General features: G+C 41.1%; 2 protein-coding genes across 5 annotated transcripts in view; both read left to right on the top strand.

Annotated features, from left to right (window-relative positions):
- The window catches only part of LOC103282611 (major histocompatibility complex class I-related gene protein-like), a 206,533-nt gene that overhangs the window by 25,250 nt on the left and 155,864 nt on the right, over nt 1–25,419 (top strand). The gene's annotated exons all lie outside the window — the stretch shown is intronic.
- On the top strand, nt 83–23,843 carry LOC103281650 (secreted protein C-like). Its single transcript, XM_062972930.1, has 14 exons — nt 83–699; nt 1,015–1,047; nt 2,400–2,432; nt 3,194–3,226; nt 3,902–3,934; nt 5,651–5,689; nt 7,202–7,240; nt 8,407–8,439; nt 16,756–16,794; nt 18,306–18,344; nt 19,511–19,543; nt 21,264–21,302; nt 22,794–22,832; nt 23,739–23,843. The coding sequence occupies exons 1-14, from the start codon at nt 642–644 to the stop codon at nt 23,741–23,743; spliced, it is 495 nt and encodes a 164-aa protein (XP_062829000.1). The 5' UTR covers nt 83–641; the 3' UTR covers nt 23,744–23,843.

The following is a 25,419-nucleotide window of genomic DNA, read 5'->3' on the forward strand; positions in this document are numbered from 1 at the left end:
TTAAACCTGGCAAGTGAAGTAAGCTGTCAAGTGTTGGGAATCACCCTGGACTGCTCAAGTCTAAATGTAGTCAGATAGATGATAGGATTAGACTGAGGGAATCCTTTCCCTGTTCCCAAAGCATGCCTAGATAGGCTTTACTGTGTTTCCCCTCTTTCTATCCTGTTTACGTCACATCCCTTACTTTGATGTTAGTAGAAATGTGAATCTTCAGGGACACTAACTTCCCATTGGTCAGAATGTTTTATTGCCCCAATAAACTGGACCATGAGGTCGGAACCATTTTGGTTCAGTCTCTTCCTCTTTGTCCTTCAAGCTTAACAACAGCATCTTGCTGTCCCTCCAGGCAAGATGTGACTAGATGTTTGTTATTTTTACCTTTTCTTATTTACGTTTCACTTATCCATGGAATTTTGGGAAATTTTCAAAGTTTTTATAAAGAACTTTTTTTATAAAAAAAAAACTACAAGAGCTAGCTCCTTGAATTCTCTATACAATGACACAAGATAACAAGAGACCACTCTCCCCAACTTTCACACACACACACACACACATACACATAACACACCATAACACCTATCTCATTGAATGTCTGTCATATTAACCAATAGAATTTCCATTTAGGGATTTCTTCGCTGAAAATGAAACTGACTTTGGGAGACTTCCGAGGTTTACAAAATGCAAACAAAAAAGTATTGGGTAAGTTTCTATTCTTAAATCTTTTGTTTGGCTCATGCCCACGCCCATGCATCAAATATCATGTTGTAAGTACAAATTTAACCAATTTGATCTGACTTACAAGGACTCACAATAATTTTGTACAGCCCTAGTAGCTATCCAGACCCCTCAGAGAAAAGAGCCCAGGAAACATATATTGTTTCCAACCAGTCTATACCCCTTGGATGTAGATCCCAAAGAGAGACATCTGGCCCCAGTGGTCAAGTGCAGAGTGAGCCAGGCTGAGGGAGGGAGCTGGACTTTTATAGGTTTAAATCCCTGATTCTGTCTCTGCAGAAAAATGTCAAGATGACTACAAAGCAGTCTCAGGTGAGTGTTGCTTTCCCGTTGCATCTTTACTCCAAATGACTGAGGCAGGAATGGGCATGAGATGGTTGAACTGAGACATGTACATACATCTATATGTCCAAGAGTTTAGGCCAAGGACAGGCTTTTTTTGAAACAGAGCAAAATCATCCAGGAAGGCTCTAAGACTTGTGGAAACTGCCCTCTCGTCCTCTCTAGAAGGGCAGTGGAGAAATGCAGTCCTCCAGGGTCTCCTGGGGTTCCTATGCAGCCCCCTGGCCTTCCATGTTTGCCTATCTCTGATTGAAGGGCTCTCACTTGGTCATAGTATTTCTGGGCAATTGAGTTCCACTAGTGTATTTCAGAGCCAGTGTGGAGTAGTGATGTGAACATTAGATTAGGACTATGAAAACCAGGGTTTTACGTCCTCACTCAGCCATTCACACAAAGTGTGAGAACCTATCCACCATAGATGTGTGGGTTCTACTTTATAAATATCAGAAGCTGAAAGAGCATCCACGGTGCTTTATATGAAAACAAAGAAGGAGCAAAATGGCAACTGCCAACAAGCCACATGTAATTGAATGCATTTGACCAGTTTTTATGGAATATAATCACAAAGTGATCTGAAACATGCACGAGCTGTTGTACTCACTCAATAACAGGGATCTTGATTTTGGAAGGCATATGCCTTTGCAGATTAGCTCTTTTAGACCTATTTAAGGATAAATTTAATTACATTTCAACTCTGAGAAGCATATTATTTCAGAGCTTCCTTGATTGCATGGTGTAAATGAATCAAAGAAATAACTGGATAAATAAAATACGGTTTCTTCTAAGTGAAGAAAATTAATTCTAGCAAGTACACTTGCTTTTTGGAGCAGAACCTGAGATCTGAATCATACCTACGGGGAATGGGTTTGTTATGTGTCTTCAAGTCATTTCCAATCTATGGTGACCCAAAGGCAACCCTGTTGCGGGGTTTGTGGGGCAAGATTTGTTCAGAAGAGGTTTGCCATGGTCCTCCTCTGAGACTGAGGGAGTAGGAGTTGACCAAGGGTCCCCACTGGGTTTCATGGCTGATTGGTGATCCAAACCCTAGTCTCCAGCCTTGTAGACCAATTTCAAACTAAGGCACACTGATACTGTGGTATCCTCGGTTTTCACTAGGTCATGGCTCCAAGCACATTATTCATTTGCTCTATTTGCGGGGTGTGACAATCCCACTAACACACCCACACGCATAGCCAAAGAGACATTGTGCAGACCTAGGAGAGACACAGTCTTTCAAAAGGACATGAACAGAGGATGGGGACTTCATCTCAGCCCTTTCCTGCCCAAAGAATTGACCCTCTTGTCTTTTCCCTCTTTTTTAGCAAGTGACCAAAAATTCAGCATTTCTGAGGAAGGTAAGTGAATCCCAGCTCAAAGGGTAGAATGAATTACAAAAGAAAAGGACACAGAGAGAACAGTTTGGGCAGGGAGGCAGGGTGGTGTGCAGCTCTGGAAAATGCCTGTATCTTTCTTCCTCCTCCCTGCTTAATAACTGGATTTTAAGCGAATAGAAGAATTGTGAAATATTTAGTAGATGAGCAAAGACAGTGTTGATACACTGTATATAAATGTGTAAGAATGTTAAAAAGGAACCCCAAGGGCATCCTCACATTTGATGCCAATTGTGGTGGGCCAGGAGGTAGTTCACCTTTCAGGTGAAGGACGAAGTTCCTCTTCCCAGAACAAAGTTTTTGCCTTCTATTCAAGTGTCACCTTCTTTTTAGGAACTGACCAATCAGGAACAAACATCTAAAATACAGGAACAAACCCAGACAAAATATTCCATGATTTCTGATTGCAGGGACATACAGACGTGCGAAGATCCGAATATTCGGCTAAAAACCGCGATATTCCTGTACCTGGAAATCTCGCTTTTTTTGCTTTTTGCAGCAATTGCTTCTGGGTTTACAGGGAACAGTGTCTGGCCACCGTTGTGATTGCCACGGGAGCTTCTGGGATAAAGGTTTTGCTGGACAGGCCCTTAAACACCTACTCGCATAGCTAAAGAGACATTGTGCAGACCTAAGAGAGAGACAGCCTTTCCAAAGGCCATGAACAGAGGGTGGGGATTCCACTGCCCAAAAAACTGACCTTCTTGTTTTTTCCCTCTTTTTAGGAAGTGATAAAAAATCCAACACTTCTAAGGAAGGTAAGTTTACTGCTGAAAGGGTAGAATAAATTACAAAAGAAAAAGACACAAAGAGAAAGGTAAACCAGGGAGATGGGATGGTTTGTAGCCCTGGAAGATGGTGGTGTAACTGTATCCTTCTGCCCTCCCCCCTGCTTAATATTTGAATTTTAAGAAAGTTAAACTAGAATAGTTGGGGAATAATTCAATGACCCTTGACCAATGAATTAGAATGTTAAAAAAGGAACCCCAATGGGATCCCTGCATTTGATGCTATAGTGGTGGACCAGTAGGAGGTCCCCACATTGGGTGGCATTGGTGGGGTACTTAAAAAACTTGCATGGTTGCTCTCATTCTCACACTAACACACCTGTCAAAAGGCCATTCATGAAGAAGGGATGGGGATTCAGCAAAAACCTGCTCCTGCAGAAAGAAGGAAGCTCTGTGTTCTGTTAGAAGGATTCAGTTTGTTCGGCAAAGTCCTCAAAGAGGGGAAGAAGAGAGAAGATTTTGAGCACTCTGTCCTAGGCACTGGAATGGCAAGGTGCCATAATTTGTGTATATTTCTGTGGTAAAATCAGTAACAATTAGCTTATCATTCCATGTGCCTCTGTCCTGAAAAAAGAGGAAAATATCTAGATGTCACAACACTTTTTTGCCCCAAACAACTGGTCCCATGTTTCCTTTGTTTTTCAGGAAGCGATCAAAGCTTTGGCAGCACTGAGGAAGGTAAGTCCCTTTGGGGAGATAGGGCCAGTATACAAGTAAAGTTTATTATTTTATGTTTATTAAGTGTTAAGAAAGGGTTAGAAAAGTGGGTGGGGTGGTCTGTGTTGTGTCTTCCTCTTCTGCCGCGGAGAAGGATTGGAAGAGGAGAAGGCTGAAGAGGAAGGGGCTGGGGATTTTGGGCAGATGGTCAGGCCTGCTCGGGAGGAAGAAGAAGAGGAGGGAGGCACGCTGGTTGCTCCAACTTTTCAAGAACGAAAAAGGGAGCAACAAGCAAGGAATAGGTCCACCAGGATTGCTGAAAAGACACACAGCAATCAGATCACTCCCTGGAGACACATGTGCTCTGGGCTGAAGGCTATACATCAGGAGCCGGGAATACAGCCATCGCTGGAAGCAACAGATCCAGTTACCTAGCCTTTGGCCCTGTATCTGTTCCAGCACGTAGCCTCGCCTTTGTAAGTGTTTTTGCCTTGAGAAGAAATTACTAAAGACTTTGCTCGGCCAAGAAACTTTTGCCTTCTTTTGTGAACTTGCCTGTTGTGAACTTGCTTTTATGAATTTGATTTTGCTACTTTAAACTTTGCTGAAGTAAAACTTTTTGAGTTCCTTTAAGGCTATTCTTGGGGCAAAACTGGACCGTCTGCAGCCCTGGGAGATGGCAGCATAGTGTTGTCTTTCCACCATCCTCCCTGCTTGATAATTGAATTTTAATAGAGTTAAACCAGAGTAGTTGGGGAATAATTAGCTGGCAACTGAAGTAAGATGTCAAGAAATATGAAATAATCAACAAGATTCTGGAAGGAAGAGGTGGTTTTATATATTGTGTCAGAAGCGAACCGAGGATGCAGTTGTAATGTATTTCAAAACACAAAGTTAAAAATTTGGCATGGTACTAAATGTCCTTTTACCAGAAGCTGGCCACTTGGAGTGTCTCTGGTGTTGCTCTAAGAAGGTCCTCCGTTGTGCATGTGGCAGGGCTCAAACTGCATTGTAATAGGTGCTCTGTGGTTTCCTCTTCTTCACACTCACATGTTGTGGACTCCACTTTGTGGCCCCATTTCTTAAGGTCGGCTCTGCGTCTTGTGAGGACAGAGCACCGTCTCTTCAGCACCTTCCAAGTTCCCCAGTCTTCTGTGTGCCCAGGAGGGAGTCTCGCAATTTCTCTCAACCAAAGCAACTTGCAGCATGCAATCAAACAAATAAACAAACAAAGAGGTGGTTGAGCATAGAGAATGAGAGTGATGTTTCCAACTAGAGACACAGGATAAAAAGGATATTGGGAGGATTAAAAACCTTAGACATGGTAAAGACCAAGAGGGAAGGAGCTCTGAAATGAGGGACAATTTAATAACAATCAAAACAAGAGTCCCAGGCCCATAATAACTGAAGAAATAAAACCACTTCAGGAAAATCTGAAGACAGTGAATAATGGATGGAAATTCCAGAAAAAATGTTGATGTGGAAAGAAGCCCAGCTACATACATTCATTTGATCAGATTCAGTTTTTTCTTACAGCAAGGTTCTCAGAGAGAGAGAAAGGTGTTTTGGAGGAGTCTTTATGGTGGGCATTGAAATGGCAAGGCACCACATTTTTATCTGTGAAAGAAGTTAGGATTGTTGATATGCATCTGCACATCTGCCCTGAGGAAAATATCTAGAATCCCTAAGTATTTCCTGCCTGAAAAACTAACCCCCTGTCTTTTCTTCCCTTTTCAGCAAGTGAGAAAGATTCCCATAACTCTGAGGAACGTACATGTAAGTGAACCCCCACTCAGAGAGAATGAATGGCAAAGGAAAGAGGCATAGAAAGAAAAGTTACACTTCTAGGTCAAGGGTCCTCTTGGATCCATACCATTCCCCAAAGCTTTCTCACCTAACCTTCTTTGAGGTCTAGAGAAGAGAAAGGAAAACACTCTCTCCTATCTAGGTTTTCTGCCATCTTCTTGTTCAGGAGACGGACTCTATACAGTCAGTCTTCCCAAATCCACAAATTCTATATCCACAGATTCCACATGTCTTCAAAATAAATTCCAAAAACAAACACTACCATTTTTCATCACATAATAGTCGCACCGCCTTTTGGGGAAGGCAAAAGTGGCACTCTGGTTGTCTTCGCATAATAGTTGCACCCATAATTCAGTCGCCTGGTGGGTGAATTAAGGGTGTGACTGCCTTTTTAGAGGCTGTGGCCCCATAGCACAAAAAGGGAAGAAGGGCGGTTGGGCTAGAGCAAGGGTCCCCAAACTAAGGACCGTGGGCCAGATGCGGCCCTCCAAGGCCCCTTTCCTAAACTTTAGACTTAGGGTTGGCCTAAGTCTACTTGGTCTTTGGAAGTCTCTTTGCTTATCTATGGCCTTATGAGATTGTCTAGATGGTCTTTGAAGGTCTCATTGCTTAGCTACGGCCTTATGAGACCATCTAGACGGCTTTTGGAGGTCACTTTCATTACCTATGGTCCTATGAGACTGTCTAGATGGCCTTTGAGGGTCCCTTTCCTTACCTATGGTTTTATGAGATTTTCTAGATGGCCTTTGGGGGCGCCTTTCTTTACCTATGGTCTTATGAAACCATCTAGATGGTTTTTGAGGGTCCCTTTCCTTATCTATGGTTTTCTGATGGCCTTATGAGATCATCTAGATGGCCTTTGAGGGTCCCTTTCCTTACCTATGGTCTTTGGAGGTCTCTTTGCTTACCTATGTTCTTATAAGATTGTCTAAATCAGGGGTCCCCAAACTAAGGCCCTCCAAGGTCATTGACCTGGCCTCTGTCCTAAACTTTAGACTTAGGGTTTACCTCAACAGGGGTCTCAACAGGGGCCTTTTTCACTTCATAATAGTTGTCACTGCATAATAGTCACACTTACCCCCCCCCCCCCCCCCCCACACACACACACACATATTTTGGGCAGGGGAGGATGAAATCTGGTATTTTACTGTGTACATAATAGATTTTTGGTATCTACAAGGGTTCTGAAACCAAACTCCAGGTGGGGACTGAAAGGCACAGCCAGCTCTCAGCCGGCATCTTAGAGCCAAAGAGCAGCTGGAGACTGAAATGAGATCCACAGAAACCACTGCAGATGCCATGAAGCCAGTCAGTAGGGACACCGCTCATTGCCAAGCTTGGCCACCGCCCAGAGAGGATTAAATGCTTCCTTGGGTCTATTCCTAGACAACCTACTTGGTCTTCTTCTTACAATGCAGCTCTTAGGCTCTCATTAAATGCTTCTATGAGTAAGACACTCTCCCTTCTCTCTCTTTCCAATAGCATTGTGTTCATCCAGCAGTTCTGGCAGCACCGAAACAGGTAAATTGGGGGCAGGGGGGCAATGGGGAGAAGAGGGTCAAGCCTTGAGACAGAGAATTCAATGTCCTGTCCTTATTTGATGGACAAATTACTCCCCCAAACTCACAGAGACCCCCTCAGCCTTGAAGGAAAATAAGTTCAGAAGGAGGAGATTGGTGTTGTGGCACAGGGCAGAGATGTATTGGTGGTACAGGTGGAGGGGTAGTCAAATGGTACTTTGGAACAGCCATTAAAATCCTCATGGAAAGGAGACAGGAAAGTGGATGCTCTTCAGGATAAGAGGAGCCTTTTCCTTTCCTGTTGACTTTATTTTGTAAGGAAAGAAAACAGCCTCCACCTTCCACCACTTTGCACGTATCAGATTATGAATGTTTTTCACTTCTAATCCTGAAATCTTTTTTAGCAAGTGACCAAAAATTCAGCATTTCTGAGGAAGGTAAGTGAATCCCAGCTCAAACGGTAGAATGAATTACAAAAGAAAAGGACACAGAGAGAACAGTTTGGGCAGGGAGGCAGGGTGGTTTTAAGGATTTTAAGTGAGTAGAAGAATTTTAAAAGATTTAATTGACAAGCAAAGTCATTGTTGATACACTGTATATAAATGTGTAAGAATGTTAAAAAGGAACCCCAAGGGCATCCTCACATTTGATGCCAATAGTGATGGGCCAGGAGGTGGTTCACCTTTCAGGTGAAGAATGAAGTTCCTCTTCCCAGAACAAAGTTTTTGCCTTCTATTCAAGTGTCACCTTCTTTTTAGGAACTGACCAATCAGGAACAAACATCTAAAACACAGGAACAAGCACAGATAAAAAATTCCATAATTTCCGATTGCAGGGACATACAGACATGCGAAGATCCAGATATTGGGCTACAATTTCTCGCACATGGAAATCTCACATTTTTTGCTTTTTGCAGCGATTGCTTCTGGGTTTACAGGGAACAGTGTCTGTCTTCAAAGAGGGGAAGAAGAGAGAAGATGTTGAGCACTCTGTCCTAGGCATTGAAAGGGCAAGGTGCCATATTTTGGGTATAATTCTGTGGTAAAATCATTAACAATTAGCTTGTCATTCCATGTGCCTCTGTCCTGAAAAAAAGAGGAAAATATCTAGATGTCACAACACTTTTTTGCCCCAAACAACTGGTCCCATGTTTCCTTTGTTTTTCAGGAAGCTATCAAAGCTTCGGCAGCACTGAGGAAGGTAAGTCCCTTTGGGGAGATAGGGCCAGTATACAAGTAAAGTTTATTATTATTAATGTTTATTAAGTGTTAAGAAAGGGTTAGAAAAGTGGGTGGGGTGGTCTGTGTTGTGTCTTCCTCTTCTGCCGCGGAGAAGGATTGGAAGAGGAGAAGGCTGAAGAGGAAGGGGCTGGGGATTTTGGGCAGATGGTCAGGCCTGCTCGGGAGGAAGAAGAAGAGGAGGGAGGCACGCTGGTTGCTCCAACTTTTCAAGAACGAAAAAGGGAGCAACAAGCAAGGAATAGGTCCACCAGGATTGCTGAAAAGGCGCACAGCAATCAGATCACTCCCTGGAGACACGTGTGCTCTGGGCTGAAGGCTATACATCAGGAGCCGGGAATACAGCCATGGCTGGTAGCAACAGATCCAGTTACCTAGCCTTTGACCCTGTATCTGTTCCAGCACGTAGCCTCGCCTTTGTAAGTGTTTTTGCCTTGAGAAGAAATTACTAAAGACTTTGCTCGGCCAAGAAACTTTTGCCTTCTTTTGTGAACTTGCCTGTTGTGGACTTGCTTTTGAGAATTTGATTTTGCTACTTTAAACTTTGCTGAAGTAAAACTTGTTGAGTTCCTTTAAGGCTATTCTTAAGACCAAACTGGACAGTCTGCAGCCCTGGGAGATGGCAGCATGGTGTTGTCTTTCCACCATCCTCCCTGCTTGATAATTGAATTTTAATAGAGTTAAACCAGAGTAGTTGGGGAATAATTAGCTGGCAACTGAAGTAAGATGTCAAGAAATATGAAATAATCAACAAGATTCTGGAAGGAAGAGGTGGTTTTATATATTGTGTCAGAAGCGAACCGAGGATGCAGTTGTAATGTATTTCAAAACACAAAGTTAAAAATTTGGCATGGTACTAAATGTCATTTTACCAGAAGCTGGCCACTTGGAGTGTCTCTGGTGTTGCTCTAAGAAGGTCCTCCATTGTGCATGTGGCAGCGCTCAAACTGCATTGTAATAGGTGCTCTGTGGTTTCCTCTTCTTCACACTCACATGTTGTGGACTCCACTTTGTGGCCCCATTTCTTAAGGTTGGCTCTGCATCTCGTGATGACAGAGCACTGTCTGTTCAGCACCTTCCAAGTTCCCCAGTCTTCTGTGTGCCCAGGAGGGAGTCTCGCAATTTCTCTCAACCAAAGCAACTTGCAGCATGCAATCAAACAAATAAACAAACAAAGAGGTGGTTGAGCATAGAGAATGAGAGTGATGTTTCCAACTAGAGACACAGGATAAAAAGGATATTGGGAGGATTAAAAACCTTAGACATGGTAAAGACCAAGAGGGAAGGAGCTCTGAAATGAGGGACAATTTAATAACAATCAAAACAAGAGTCCGGGAGAGTCCTCGCAGGGTACAGCGAGCTGTGTGGAAGCGAGCTGACAATCGGATCGATTATCAGCCCAATCGTCGCCACCACATCACAGAAGGAGACTGAAAGGAAAGAAAACAAACGGGAAGAAAGAAGCCTACCGGAGGGGCAAGAGTGCTTCATTCGAATACTAGGCAAGTAAAACTTTAAATTTGGAGGAAATTTAAAAATTAAAACTGGACTGACTGGGCGAGAACAAAGAAACGAGCGAACGGGAAGATACCTGGACACGTAATAGCTTGACTACTAACGGAAGAAGAGGAATAGACATAAAAGAGGACGGAGGGACAGACAATTTAAAGAACGAACAGTAAGTCAATTAACGATTATACAAATATACAAATATACAATATACAAATAATATACAAATAAACCTTGGAAACATGGCGCCTGCAGGGCACCGACCTTGAAAACGCTGGGAGGCTCTGAGCTGGCTTGGCCTTGAGGCTGGCAGAGTGGAGGCGGGGAGAGAGAGCAAGACACACAGGGAGGGAGACAAACCAGGAAGTAAGGAGGAGATACCGCGAGGGAGAAGACGAGAGGAAACATCGCGAGAGGACGAAGAGAGGACAGGAAGAGCAATAAGGGGGAAGGAAGAGAACGAGAGAACGGGAGAGGAAAAGCGAAAAGAGACAAGGGAGAGAGTGAGAGAGAGACAACCCGGGAGAAGAGAAGAAGGGAGAAGACAAAGAAACAGCAAAGACCTATCGAAGGTCATAAACAGACCTGGGGAAAAGATAAAGAGTAAGAAAATAAGACTACTCAAAACTATTTATAAGCTTAGTTACACAAGGGGGAATGCACGGAGTGTTTGCATAAGGGGGTTTACAGACCCAAAAGGGAAGAACTACAATAAAGAAATCGGGGAGGGTCCTTAGAGGTCCCGATAGCAAGTGGGAAACAAAGGGAAGGAGAACGAAATAAAGAAGGAAATAAAGATATAGGGACAAACAATACTCCGTTGGTGTAGTCATAAGGAAAGAGGGACGCTATACGGAGACATCTTAAAATACATTTTGAATTATTTTCCTTTTTTTTTGAGAGAGAGATAGTCAAAGGCCTAATTACATTATCCTTTTATATATGTCCTCTGTGTTACTGATATTAATTCAACAATAACTCTATCTTATTTGAAGGACCTCTCTGATCCTTAGAACTATACAGATTATATAGACTCTAACGAGAACTAATAAGTCCCACTTAAAGAACCCAGGAAGGACAGAAAATACGAAAAACATCATCATAAAAAAAAATGGCCTACAGACTGAGAAGTGAGAGAGACACAAAGGAACCAAAAAGTATGCAGAAAAGAGCTTCATTCTCGGAGGAACCTCAGGTCAAAGAGATGACAGAAATGATTCTAAAAGAACTTTATAGAATGCAGGAAAAACAAGACGCATACCAAAAATTGGCACAGGACCAAATGGCAGAGTTTAAGAAAGAAATTAAAAGTGAATTGAAGGGAATGAAACAGGAAATAGGGAGTTTAAGTCAAGAATTGAAAGAACTGAAAAATGACAAAGAGGAACTCAGAAACTCGCATGGAAAACTACAAAGAGAAGTACAAATATTAGAACAAAAATATAACAAAATTGAAGCGAAACAAGAACTGTTAGAAGCAAAAGATCTAGAATATCAACTGAGACTACGTAACGTCTGGGAAGAGCCAAGAGAAAATATAAGGATGGTGGTGACAGAAATTTTAGCGAATCTACTGCAAAGTACAAAAGAAGAAATAGAAGATAGAGTGGACCGTATATATAGAATTAACACCAATTATGCCAAAAGGAACAAAACATCAAGAGATGTAATAGTAAATTTTACGAAGAAAATTTATAGAGATGAAATACTAAAACTGAGCAACGAAAACACTATTTCTTTCAAGGAGAAAAGAGTGATAATACTGAAAGAATTCCCAATGGACACAATAAATAGGAGAAGAAAATACCTCTTTTTGGTAGATGAACTGAAAAGGTATAACTTAAGGTTTCGCTGGGAAAAAGAAGGATTAATGACGACATACAGAGGAGAGAAACACTGGATAACATCGGAAGGGAAGGCACAAAATTTTTACAAAAAAATCAAAAAGGAGATGGAAGAAGAAGAAGAAAGGGACCATGCGGAAAGAATGAGGAAAAAGAAATCTAGACGGAAGAAATACACAACACCCCAAGGGAGAGAAGAAGCAGATAGAGAACAACAACCTAGAGAAGAACAACTAATAGAGGACAATAAGACAGAAGAGGAAGGCGGGTCAGAGGAAGAGGCAGAAGAGAGCTCGATAAATCCCTCAGAGGAAGAAGGAGACCCCAAGGACAAAGAAGAAGATCAGGCATGAGCAGAAAGCTAAAAATTTATAGCAACAATGTTAATGGACTAAATACACCCCAGAAACGGAATAAAATACTTAATAGACTTAAAAAACTGGAATATGACATAATATCACTACAAGAAGTCCATATTAAACAAGATCACGCCAAATTGTTAACTCACCCAAAACTAGGCCAAGAATTTCATTTATTGGATACACAGAAAAAAAGAGGAGTAGTTACATACATTAACCCTAAAATTACGGCTGAATTAAGCTTTAAAGACAATGAGGGTAGAATACTAGGGGTAATGATAAAATCGGAAAATTTAAAAATTTTGGTGTGCAATATTTATGCACCAAACGAATCTAAATCAAAATTTGTGAAAAAACTTAAAGAATCTCTGGAGGAAAAGGAATGCGATGGGATTATACTACTAGGGGATTTCAATGGTGTCCTAAACAAAGAAATAGATAAAAACCCAAGTAAAAATAGAGGAAAAGGTCAGAATAGAGAAACGCTACCTAAAGAATTAAAAAAATTAAAAGAGGAATATAATCTGGTAGACATATGGAGACTACAACATGAAAAAGTCAAGGATTACACCTTTTTCTCAGCCAGACATAAAAGCTGGTCCCGAATCGATATGATTTGGATATCAAGCTCACTAACATCCAAAGTCACAAAGTCAAAGATCCTTCCTATGCTAGACTCAGACCATAGCCCAATTGAGATAGTATTGAATCAAAAAAGAGGAAGATGGAAATGGAGATTAGATGAAAATTTACTAAAAAGGAAAGAGGATATAGATAAAAATAGGAAATTAATAGAAGAATTTTTTCTGATTAATAATAACCAGGAGACTTCACCAACAATAGTCTGGGAAGCCAGTAAAGTAACTATGAGAGGATACTTCCTACAACAAAATATTCAAAAAAAGAGGAAAAATCAGGAACAATTAAAACAAGCAACTGAAAAAATAATTGAAACGGAAAATAAACTAAAAAAGAATCCTAAGAATAATAAATTTTTGCAAGAATTGACAATAAGACAAAAGAATAGAGAATATTTGGAACTAGAACAAAGAGCAAAACAGCTAAAGTATATAAAACAGGACTACTTTGAAAATGCAAACAAACCGGGGCGTTGGTTATCAAGGAAGCTAAGGAAAAAAAGAGAATCAGCTTTTATAAATAGAATAAGAATTGGGGAGAAATATTACTACACAGATAAGGACATACTACACCAGTTTCATAAATTTTATAGCAAATTATACGAGAATGACAATATAAAAGAAGAAAAGATCACAAATTATCTGGGAAAATTAAAACTAGAAAGAATAACATCAGAGGAAAGAGAATTTCTAAATAAGGAGATCTCAATAAAAGAAATAGAAGAAACAATTAGTAAAATAGATGGATCAAAAGCGCCAGGGCCTGATGGCCTAACGGCAATATATTACAAGACATTTAAAAAAGAACTAGCACCACACCTCCAAAAAGTAATGAACACAATAAGAAACCAAAAAATAATGCCGGAAACATGGAAAGAAGCCTCAATTACGGTAATTCATAAGGAAAACAACGATCCAGAAGAAATTAAGAATTACAGACCCATCTCGTTACTGAATATAGACTATAAAATTTTTTCAAACATTGTAGCGGAGAGACTAAAAAAATTCCTAATAAATTGGATAAAGGAAGACCAAGTGGGATTCCTCCCACATAGACATATAAAAGACAACATCAGAATAGTGCTCGACCTCATAGAATACTATGAAACAAACAACCAAAGAGAAATGATATTTCTGGCAATAGACGCCGAAAAAGCGTTTGATAGGGTGAATTGGAATTTCTTCAAATTTTTAGTGCAAGAAATTGACATGGGCTATTACTTTCAAAACTTACTGGATACTATTTATCAAGAACAATCAGCAAAAATTACAATAAATGGTCTAGAAACAGAGTCAATAAAAATACAGAAAGGGACAAGACAAGGATGTCCACTGTCACCATTGATATTTATATTTACACTAGAGATATTACTTAATAAGATTAGAGAAGACAAGGAATTACAGGGCACGGTCATACAAGGGACACAGTACAAAGTAAGAGCCTATGCTGACGACCTAATTTGTTTTATAGAAGACCCGGCAAGTAAAGGGGATAAATGGATTAAAACTATTAAGGAATACGGAGATCTAGCAGGATTTAAATTAAACCTAAATAAAACCAAAGCATTGGCTAAAAACATTCAAAAGGAAAAACAAGATAGGATAACAGAACATCTAGGGATCCAGATTACACCAAAAATTAAATATCTAGGAATAACTATAACACCAAAAAATATTGAATTATTAAAAAATAACTACGAAAAAACATGGGAGGAAATAAAAAAAGAATTGGAGATCTGGAAAAATTTAAAGATATCATTATGGGGTAGGATAGCAACAATCAAAATGAACATTCTCCCAAAAATGCTATTTTTGTTTCAATGCCTCCCAATCCTAAGAAATCAAAAGAATTTTATAAATTGGAACAAAGATATAAGTAAATTCATCTGGAATGGGAAGAAACCCAGAATCAAATTAAAAAATTTGACAGACGATAAGAGACGAGGGGGCTTCTCCCTACCCAACCTGAAGTTATATTACGAAGCAAGCAATTTATTATGGATAAAGGATTGGATACAATTAAAAAACAAGAAGATACTAAATTTAGAAGGATTTGATTTGCGTACAGGTTGGCATTCATACCTATGGTATGACAAAATTAAAATAGAAAAAAACTTTGGTAATCATTTAATCAGATCGGCCTTAATAAAAACGTGGGATAAATATAAAATGAGAATGTATAGTAAAACACCAAGATGGATATCGCCCCTGGAAGCCTCACAAAGGAGACTATTGGGATGGTCAAACTGGCCTACATACGAGGATTTAATTAAAAAACAAGGACAGGAAGATACATTAATGACACAACAAGAAATAAAAATAAAATACCCAAATTTATACTGGTTACAATATGGACAACTAAAAGAATCCTTTAAAAAAGACAAAATATTGGGATTCATGGAAAAAAATAACAGATGGGACAGAATTTTAGAATTGAATAGAAAAATAATATCGAAAATATACAAAGTATTACTTGAATGGGACACAGAGACGGAGATAGTCAAAGAAAATATGACCAAATGGGCAAAAGATTTAGGTAGAGTGATACACATGGACGAATGGGAGTCAGGCTGGAACAGAAAATTAAAATTAACATACTCATATGACTTAAAAGAAAATTGGATGAAGATGCTATACAGGTGGCATATAACACCAAAAAAATTAGGCTTGATAAATAAAAGTAGGAATACAAAATGCTGGAAGTGTGGTGAGGAAGAGGGCACGTATTTCCACATATGGTGGAAATGCAGAAAAGCTAAAGAATTCTGGTCAAATATTCATCAAAGTGTAACAAAGATCTTAGAAAAAAGACTTAACAAACTCCCAGAAACATATCTATTAGGATTCTCCAACCTACCCCCGGGCTCAAACGAAGAAAAAATAGTGACATACTTAACAACAGCGGCCAGAATTACCTATGGAAGATACTGGAGACAGAAAGAAATCCCCAGCGAAACAGAATGGTTAATCAAAGTAGCAGAGATAAAAAATTCGGATAGACTAACTTTTTTATTGGCTAAACAGCGGGGAAATCCAAGAAAAGAAACAAATTGGCAACAAGTAGACAACTACATAAATAGAAAGGAGAAAAATAAAAATAAGGAATAAGTAAATAAGAAAATAAGATATCATATCAAGGTAAACGATAATAGAACACCAGGTAAACATAGTAATATGAAATATATAGATAAGTTGAAAGACAGAAACAGATAGCTAGATAAGAACACATCTGCATACTAAGAAGTAGGAGAAAATGAAAGGAAACGAATGAAGAAAAGAAGAAGGCAGCAAAGGAAAAGCACCTCGCCGGGAAAGCTGGGAAGCCCCAGATGTTTTTTTTTTTAATTCTTTTAATTTTTTTTGGTTTCTTTTCATATTTCATTTTTTTTTCTTTCCTTCTCTCTTTCCCCCCATCTTGTTCTTTTTTAATCCATCTTGGATGTTTTTTCCTTCTTTTCCTTTTTTTTTTATTCTCTTTCTTTTTTCTCTCTTTTCTCCTATACCCTTCACTTATCGATTTTATCATACTGTATAAAAATTTTCAATAAAGATTATTTTAAAAAAAAAAAAAACAAGAGTCCCAGGCCCATAATAACTGAAGAAATAAAACCACTTCAGGAAAATCTGAAGACAGTGAATAATGGATGGAAATTCCAGAAAAAATGTTGATGTGGAAAGAAGCCCAGCTACATACATTCATTTGATCAGATTCAGTTTTTTCTTACAGCAAGGTTCTCAGAGAGAGAGAAAGGTGTTTTGGAGGAGTCTTTATGGTGGGCATTGAAATGGCAAGGCACCACATTTTTATCTGTGAAAGAAGTTAGGATTGTTGATATGCATCTGCACATCTGCCCTGAGGAAAATATCTAGAATCCCTAAGTATTTTCTGCTTGAAAAACTAACCCCCTGTCTTTTCTTCCCTTTTCAGCAAGTGAGAAAGATTCCCATAACTCTGAAGAACGTACATGTAAGTGAACCCCCACTCAGAGAGAATGAATGGCAAAGGAAAGAGGCATAGAAAGAAAAGTAACACTTCTAGGTCAAGGGTCCTCTTGGATCCATACCATTCCCCAAAGCTTTCTCACCTAACCTCCTTTGAGGTCTAGAGAAGAGAAAGGAAAACACTCTCTCCTATCTAGGTTTTCTGCCATCTTCTTGTTCAGGAGACGGACTCTATACAGTCAGTCTTCCCAAATCCACAAATTCTATATCCACAGATTCCACATGTCTTCAAAATAAATTCCAAAAACAAACACTACCATTTTTCATCACATAATAGTCGCACCGCCTTTTGGGGAAGGCAAAAGTGGCACTCTGGTTGTCTTCGCATAATAGTTGCACCCATAATTCAGTCGCCTGGTGGGTGAATTAAGGGTGTGACTGCCTTTTTAGAGGCTGTGGCCCCATAGCACAAAAAGGGAAGAAGGGCGGTTGGGCTAGAGCAAGGGTCCCCAAACTAAGGCCTGTGGGCCAGATGCGGCCCTCCAAGGCCCCTTTCCTAAACTTTAGACTTAGGGTTGGCCTAAGTCTACTTGGTCTTTGGAAGTCTCTTTGCTTATCTATGGCCTTATGAGATTGTCTAGATGGTCTTTGAAGGTCTCATTGCTTAGCTACGGCCTTATGAGACCATCTAGACGGCTTTTGGAGGTCACTTTCATTACCTATGGTCCTATGAGACTGTCTAGATGGCCTTTGAGGGTACCTTTCCTTACCTATGGTTTTATGAGATTTTCTAGATGGCCTTTGGGGGCACCTTTCTTTACCTATGGTCTTATGAAACCATCTAGATGGTTTTTGAGGGTCCCTTTCCTTATCTATGGTTTTCTGATGGCCTTATGAGATCATCTAGATGGCCTTTGAGGGTCCCTTTCCTTACCTATGGTCTTTGGAGGTCTCTTTGCTTACCTATGTTCTTATAAGATTGTCTAAATCAGGGGTCCCCAAACTAAGGCCCTCCAAGGTCATTGACCTGGCCTCTGTCCTAAACTTTAGACTTAGGGTTTACCTCAACAGGGGTCTCAACAGGGGCCTTTTTCACTTCATAATAGTTGTCACTGCATAATAGTCACACTTACCCCCCCCCCCCCCCCCCACACACACACACACATATTTTGGGCAGGGGAGGATGAAATCTGGTATTTTACTGTGTACATAATAGATTTTTGGTATCTACAAGGGTTCTGAAACCAAACTCCAGGTGGGGACTGAAAGGCACAGCCAGCTCTCAGCCGGCATCTTAGAGCCAAAGAGCAGCTGGAGACTGAAATGAGATCCACAGAAACCACTGCAGATGCCATGAAGCCAGTCAGTAGGGACACCGCCCATTGCCAAGCTTGGCCACCGCCCAGAGAGGATTAAATGCTTCCTTGGGTCTATTCCTAGACAACCTACTTGGTCTTCTTCTTACAATGCAGCTCTTAGGCTCTCATTAAATGCTTCTATGAGTAAGACACTCTCCCTTCTCTCTCTTTCCAATAGCATTGTGTTCATCCAGCAGTTCTGGCAGCACCGAAACAGGTAAATTGGGGGCAGGGGGGCAATGGGGAGAAGAGGGTCAAGCCTTGAGACAGAGAATTCAATGTCCTGTCCTTATTTGATGGACAAATTACTCCCCCAAACTCACAGAGACCCCCTCAGCCTTGAAGGAAAATAAGTTCAGAAGGAGGAGATTGGTGTTGTGGCACAGGGCAGAGGTGTATTGGTGGTACAGGTGGAGGGGTAGTCAAATGGTACTTTGGAACATCCATTAAAATCCTCATGGAAAGGAGACAGGAAAGTGGATGCTCTTCAGGATAAGAGGAGCCTTTTCCTTTCCTGTTGACTTTATTTTGTAAGGAAAGAAAACAGCCTCCACCTTCCACCACTTTGCACGTATCCGATTATGAATGTTTTTCACTTCTAATCCTGAAATCTTTTTTAGCAAGTGACCAAAAATTCAGCATTTCTGAGGAAGGTAAGTGAATCCCAGCTCAAACGGTAGAATGAATTACAAAAGAAAAGGACACAGAGAGAACAGTTTGGGCAGGGAGGCAGGGTGGTTTTAAGGATTTTAAGTGAGTAGAAGAATTTTAAAAGATTTAATTGACAAGCAAAGTCATTGTTGATACACTGTATATAAATGTGTAAGAATGTTAAAAAGGAACCCCAAGGGCATCCTCACATTTGATGCCAATAGTGATGGGCCAGGAGGTGGTTCACCTTTCAGGTGAAGAATGAAGTTCCTCTTCCCAGAACAAAGTTTTTGCCTTCTATTCAAGTGTCACCTTCTTTTTAGGAACTGACCAATCAGGAACAAACATCTAAAACACAGGAACAAGCACAGATAAAAAATTCCATAATTTCCGATTGCAGGGACATACAGACATGCGAAGATCCAGATATTGGGCTACAATTTCTCGCACATGGAAATCTCACATTTTTTGCTTTTTGCAGCGATTGCTTCTGGGTTTACAGGGAACAGTGTCTGTCTTCAAAGAGGGGAAGAAGAGAGAAGATGTTGAGCACTCTGTCCTAGGCATTGAAAGGGCAAGGTGCCATATTTTGGGTATAATTCTGTGGTAAAATCATTAACAATTAGCTTGTCATTCCATGTGCCTCTGTCCTGAAAAAAAGAGGAAAATATCTAGATGTCACAACACTTTTTTGCCCCAAACAACTGGTCCCATGTTTCCTTTGTTTTTCAGGAAGCTATCAAAGCTTCGGCAGCACTGAGGAAGGTAAGTCCCTTTGGGGAGATAGGGCCAGTATACAAGTAAAGTTTATTATTATTAATGTTTATTAAGTGTTAAGAAAGGGTTAGAAAAGTGGGTGGGGTGGTCTGTGTTGTGCCTTCCTCTTCTGCCGCGGAGAAGGATTGGAAGAGGAGAAGGCTGAAGAGGAAGGGGCTGGGGATTTTGGGCAGATGGTCAGGCCTGCTCCGGAGGAAGAAGAAGAGGAGGGAGCCAGCTGGTTGCTCCTACTTTTCAAGAACACAGAAGGGAGCAACAAGCAAGGAATAGGTCCGCCAGGATTGCTGAAAAGACACACAGCAATCAGATCACTCCCTGGAGACACATGTGCTCTGGGCTGAAGGCTATACATCAGGAGCCGGGAATACAGCCATCGCTGGAAGCAACAGATCCAGTTACCTAGCCTTTGGCCCTGTATCTGTTCCAGCACGTAGCCTCGCCTTTGTGTTTTTGCCTTGAGAAGAAATTACCAAAGATTCTACCTTGCTCGGCCAAGAAACTTTTGCCTTCTTTTGTGAACTTGCCTGTTGTGGACTTGCTTTTGAGAATTTGATTTTGCTACTTTAAACTTTGCTGAAGTAAAACTTTTTGAGTTCCTTTAAGGCTATTCTTAAGACCAAACTGGACAGTCTGTAGCCCTGGGAGATGGCAGCATAGTGTTGTCTTTCCACCATCCTCCCTGCTTGACAATTGAATTTTAGTAGAGTTAAACCAGAGTAGTTGGGGAATAATTAGCTGGCAACTGAAGTAAGATGTCAAGAAATATGAAATAATCAACAAGACTCTGGAAGGAAGAGGTGGTTTTATATATTGTGTCAGAAGCGAACCGAGGATGCAGTTGTAATGTATTTCAAAACACAAAGTTAAAAATTTGGCATGGTACTAAATGTCATTTTACCAGAAGCTGGCCACTTGGAGTGTCTCTGGTGTTGCTCTAAGAAGGTCTTCCATTGTGCATGTGGCAGGGCTCCAACTGCATTGTAATAGGTGCTCTGTGGTTTCCTCTTCTTCACACTCACATGTTGTGGACTCCACTTTGTGGCCCCATTTCTTAAGGTCGGCTCTGCGTCTTGTGAGGACAGAGCACCGTCTCTTCAGCACCTTCCAAGTTCCCCAGTCTTCTGTGTGCCCAGGAGGGAGTCTCGCAATTTCTCTCAACCAAAGCAACTTGCAGCATGCAATCAAACAAATAAACAAACAAAGAGGTGGTTGAGCATAGAGAATGAGAGTGATGTTTCCAACTAGAGACACAGGATAAAAAGGATATTGGGAGGATTAAAAACCTTAGACATGGTAAAGACCAAGAGGGAAGGAGCTCTGAAATGAGGGACAATTTAATAACAATCAAAACAAGAGTCCCAGGCCCATAATAACTGAAGAAATAAAACCACTTCAGGAAAATCTGAAGACAGTGAATAATGGATGGAAATTCCAAAAAAAATGTTGATGTGGAAAGAAGCCCAGCTACATACATTCATTTGATCAGATTGTAAGTTTTTTCTTACAGCAAGGTTCTCAGAGAGAGAGAAAGGTGTTTTGGAGGAGTCTTTATGGTGGGCATTGAAATGACAAGGCACCACATTTTTATCTGTGAAAGAAGTTAGGATTGTTGATATGCATCTGCACATCTGCCCTGAGGAAAATATCTAGAATCCCTAAGTATTTCCTGCCTGAAAAACTAACCCCCTGTCTTTTCTTCCCTTTTCAGCAAGTGAGAAAGATTCCCATAACTCTGAAGAACGTACATGTAAGTGAACCCCCACTCAGAGAGAATGAATGGCAAAGGAAAGAGGCATAGAAAGAAAAGTTACACTTCTAGGTCAAGGGTCCTCTTGGATCCATACCATTCCCCAAAGCTTTCTCACCTAACCTTCTTTGAGGTCTAGAGAAGAGAAAGGAAAACACTCTCTCCTATCTAGGTTTTCTGCCATCTTCTTGTTCAGGATACAGTCAGTCTTCCCAAATCCACAAATTCTATATCCACAGATTCCACATGTCTTCAAAATAAATTCCAAAAACAAACACTACCACATTTCATCACATAATAGTCGCACCGCCTTTTGGGGAAGGCAAAAGTGGCACTCTGGTTGTCTTCGCATAATAGTTGCACCCAAAATTCAGTCGCCTGGTGGGTGAATTAAGGGTGTGACTGCCTTTTTAGAGGCTGTGGCCCCATAGCACAAAAAGGGAAGAAGGGCGGTTGGGCTAGAGCAAGGGTCCCCAAACTAAGGCCTGTGGGCCAGATGCGGCCCTCCAAGGCCCCTTTCCTAAACTTTAGACTTAGGGTTGGCCTAAGTCTACTTGGTCTTTGGAAGTCTCTTTGCTTATCTATGGCCTTATGAGATTGTCTAGATGGTCTTTGAAGGTCTCATTGCTTAGCTACGGCCTTATGAGACCATCTAGACGGCTTTTGGAGGTCACTTTCATTACCTATGGTCCTATGAGACTGTCTAGATGGCCTTTGAGGGTCCCTTTCCTTACCTATGGTTTTATGAGATTTTCTAGATGGCCTTTGGGGGCACCTTTCTTTACCTATGGTCTTATGAAACCATCTAGATGGTTTTTGAGGGTCCCTTTCCTTATCTATGGTTTTCTGATGGCCTTATGAGATCATCTAGATGGCCTTTGAGGGTCCCTTTCCTTACCTATGGTCTTTGAAGGTCTCTTTGCTTACCTATGTTCTTATAAGATTGTCTAAATCAGGGGTCCCCAAACTAAGGCCCTCCAAGGTCATTGACCTGGCCTCTGTCCTAAACTTTAGACTTAGGGTTTACCTCAACAGGGGTCTCAACAGGGGCCTTTTTCACTTCATAATAGTTGTCACTGCATAATAGTCACACTTACCCCCCCCCACACACACACACACATATTTTGGGCAGGGGATGATGAAATCTGGTATTTTACTGTGTACACAATAGATTTTTGGTATCTACAAGGGTTCTGAAACCAAACTCCAGCTGGGAACTGAAAGGCACAGCCAGCTCTCACCCGGCATCTTAGAGCCAAAGAGCAGCTGGAGACTGAAATGAGATCCATAGAAACCACTGTGGATGCCATGAAGCCAGTCAGTAGGGACACCGCTCATTGCCAAGCTTGGCCAACTCCCAGAGAGGATTAAATGCTTCCTTGGGTCTATTCCTAGACAACCTACTTGGTCTTCTTCTTACAGTGCAGCTCTTAGGCTCTCATTAAATGCTTCTATGAGTAAGACACTCTCCCTTCTCTCTCTTTCCAATAGCATTGTGTTCATCCAGCAGTTCTGGCAGCACCGAAACAGGTAAATTGGGGGCAGGGGGGCAATGGGGAGAAGAGGGTCAAGCCTTGAGACAGAGAATTCAATGTCCTGTCCTTATTTGATGGACAAATTACTCCCCCAAACTCACAGAGACCCCCTCAGCCTTGAAGGAAAATAAGTTCAGAAGGAGGAGATTGGTGTTGTGGCACAGGGCAGAGATGTATTGGTGGTACAGGTGGAGGGGTAGTCAAATGGTACTTTGGAACATCCATTAAAATCCTCATGGAAAGGAGACAGGAAAGTGGATGCTCTTCAGGATAAGAGGAGCCTTTTCCTTTCCTGTTGACTTTATTTTGTAAGGAAAGAAAACAGCCTCCACCTTCCACCACTTTGCACGTATCAGATTATGAATGTTTCTCACTTCTAATCCTGAAATCTCCCTTCCCTTTACGTCAGTGGTTCTCAATCTGTGAGTCCCCAGATGTTTTGGCCCCCAGCTCCCAGAAATCCTAACAGCTGGTAAGCTGGCTGGGATTTCTGGGAGTTGTAGGCCAAAACAACTGGAGACCCACAGGTTGAGAACCACTGCCTTACCTCTTTGAAGACATATTGAGGTCCTGCCCTGCCCCTTCCGTCACTCTGAAGTAGCTGCCTTGAGTCTATATTGAAAGAAAGGTGCAATAAAAGTAAAACCAATAAAAGTGTCTCTGGAACTTATGAGTTTCTTCTTTATGTGTTATACTCAACTCTGGTGACAAGGGAACATGGGCTGGAAGAAATCCCAGAGCCCATTTCTGCTGTATTCTACTAGGGACATGCTCCCTTTTTCTGCTACAACTCACAAATCTCTCTAGTTGCTAATTGAGGCCCTTTTAGCCTGGATCGAATCTTTGGGATTTATCCTCCTGCCCTCATTCTAAAGCATTTCCCTGTTTTGTCTCCCTGTAGTGTAACTGGCGCTCCATGCAGTCATGCCAGTGGCCACATGACCTTGGAAACGTCTACGGACAACGCCGGCTCTTCAGCTTTGAAACAGAGATGAGCACCAACCCCAGAGTCAGACACGACTAGACTTAATGTCAGGGGGAAACCTTTACCTTTGCCTATATGTGTGTGTGTGTGTGTGTGTCTCCGCAGTCTCCTTCCTCTTCTGCCTCATAAAGAAGAGAGGAAGAGTGGATCCGCCTACGTATTGGATACTGCTGTGCCTTTTAAGCATTTCTTCAGGGTCTTTCACTTGATGTCACAAATTCAGATTTGTAAGAATGTTTGTATTGGAGAGATTTGGTCCTGAATGTAATGTATGTATTTCCACTATCATGGTGTCCTGTGCCTCTAACCCCACCTCTGATAGCAGAGGTGTTCTCAGATATCTATGTGAATTGAGTTTGGTATTTTCCATTTATTATGTTGTAATCTGCTTTGAGTCCCCACAGGGGTGAGAAAGGTGGTATAGAATTACATAGCCTGGGCTGGGCTGTGGTGCAGGCTGGTGAACAGCCTGCTGCAATAAATCACTCTGACCATGAGGTGAGAGTGGTTTCGAGGCCATACCACGGCGGGGCGAGCACCCGTCAATTAAAAAATAAAAAATAGCCCCTGCTTGTTGCTGACCTAGTAACCCGAAAGATAGATGCATCTATCAAGTAGGAAATAAGGTACCACTTATAAAGTGGGGAGGCAATTTTTAAGTGACTTTATTAGTGCTTTTCTACCATTGTGAAACATGACAATGAGACAGACAAGACTACATGTTGTATGACGACCGAACAGAAGTTGTGGGGAGGCAAATATAACTAATTTACGACATTGGAATGAGGAAGTGTCATCATAGTGGATGATGAAGCAGCTGCTCCTCCCTGTGGCCAGAATCGAAGGTCACCTCGGGAGAAGGTTAAATTGCTTCTCGGTTCTATGTGTATAGGAGAATGTTTGCCCTATATGTATATAATGTGATCCACCCTGAGACCCCTTCGGGGTGAGAGAGAAGGGCGGAATATAAATACTATATATCCTAGATTTCCAAAGTACGGAGTCCTAATAATGGTGTAAAACTGCATTGATCTACAGTTGAACTTTTCAAACGTGTGTTGGGACATGTTAATGTGTCAGCTGCAGTATGTAGAGGTGTTGCGCAAACATAGTGAAAACCTTGAAGTCTGTGAAATAAACTTAATGGAAACCTCTGAGGATTCCTGCCATAGATATGGGCAAAACGTCAGGAGAGAATGCTCCTGGAACATGGCCATACAGCCCGGAAAATGCTCAGCAACCCAATAAAGCATATATTTGTTTAAAATATAAATGAAAGACTTTCATGAGATAAATTGTGTCCCTATCCATTTCATTATTACAATTTATGAAAAAAACTGAATTACTGAGTAGCAAATTGATATATGTCTAAAATGTGTGTCATCAACATGAAATGTTTGGAAAGCTCTGATTTACGGAATAGATGCACCCTAAAACTCTTTTAAAAAAGTAGTTTGAGATAATAGAAACCAATCCTCTCTATTTTTGTTCAATGTGATGTTTTAAGTGACACATCAGAGTGAATTCTGCCACGAAGCTACAGAAGCCCTCTATTTCGGCCTAGAACTGTTTTATCTCCTTGTTTTTAACATGTGAT

This window comes from Anolis carolinensis, chromosome 2, assembly GCF_035594765.1.
Source record: "Anolis carolinensis isolate JA03-04 chromosome 2, rAnoCar3.1.pri, whole genome shotgun sequence".
NCBI lineage: Eukaryota > Metazoa > Chordata > Lepidosauria > Squamata > Dactyloidae > Anolis > Anolis carolinensis.

Bases quoted from the DNA above. Each gene is read 5' to 3' on its own strand.
- LOC103281650 (XM_062972930.1), top strand. From the start codon at position 642: ATGAAACTGACTTTGGGAGACTTCCGAGGTTTACAAAATGCAAACAAA. The intron at 2,433-3,193 runs GTAAGTGAATCC...CCCTCTTTTTAG, and splicing joins ATTCAGCATTTCTGAGGAAG to GAAGTGATAAAAAATCCAAC. The intron at 7,241-8,406 runs GTAAATTGGGGG...TTTGTTTTTCAG, and splicing joins TTCTGGCAGCACCGAAACAG to GAAGCTATCAAAGCTTCGGC.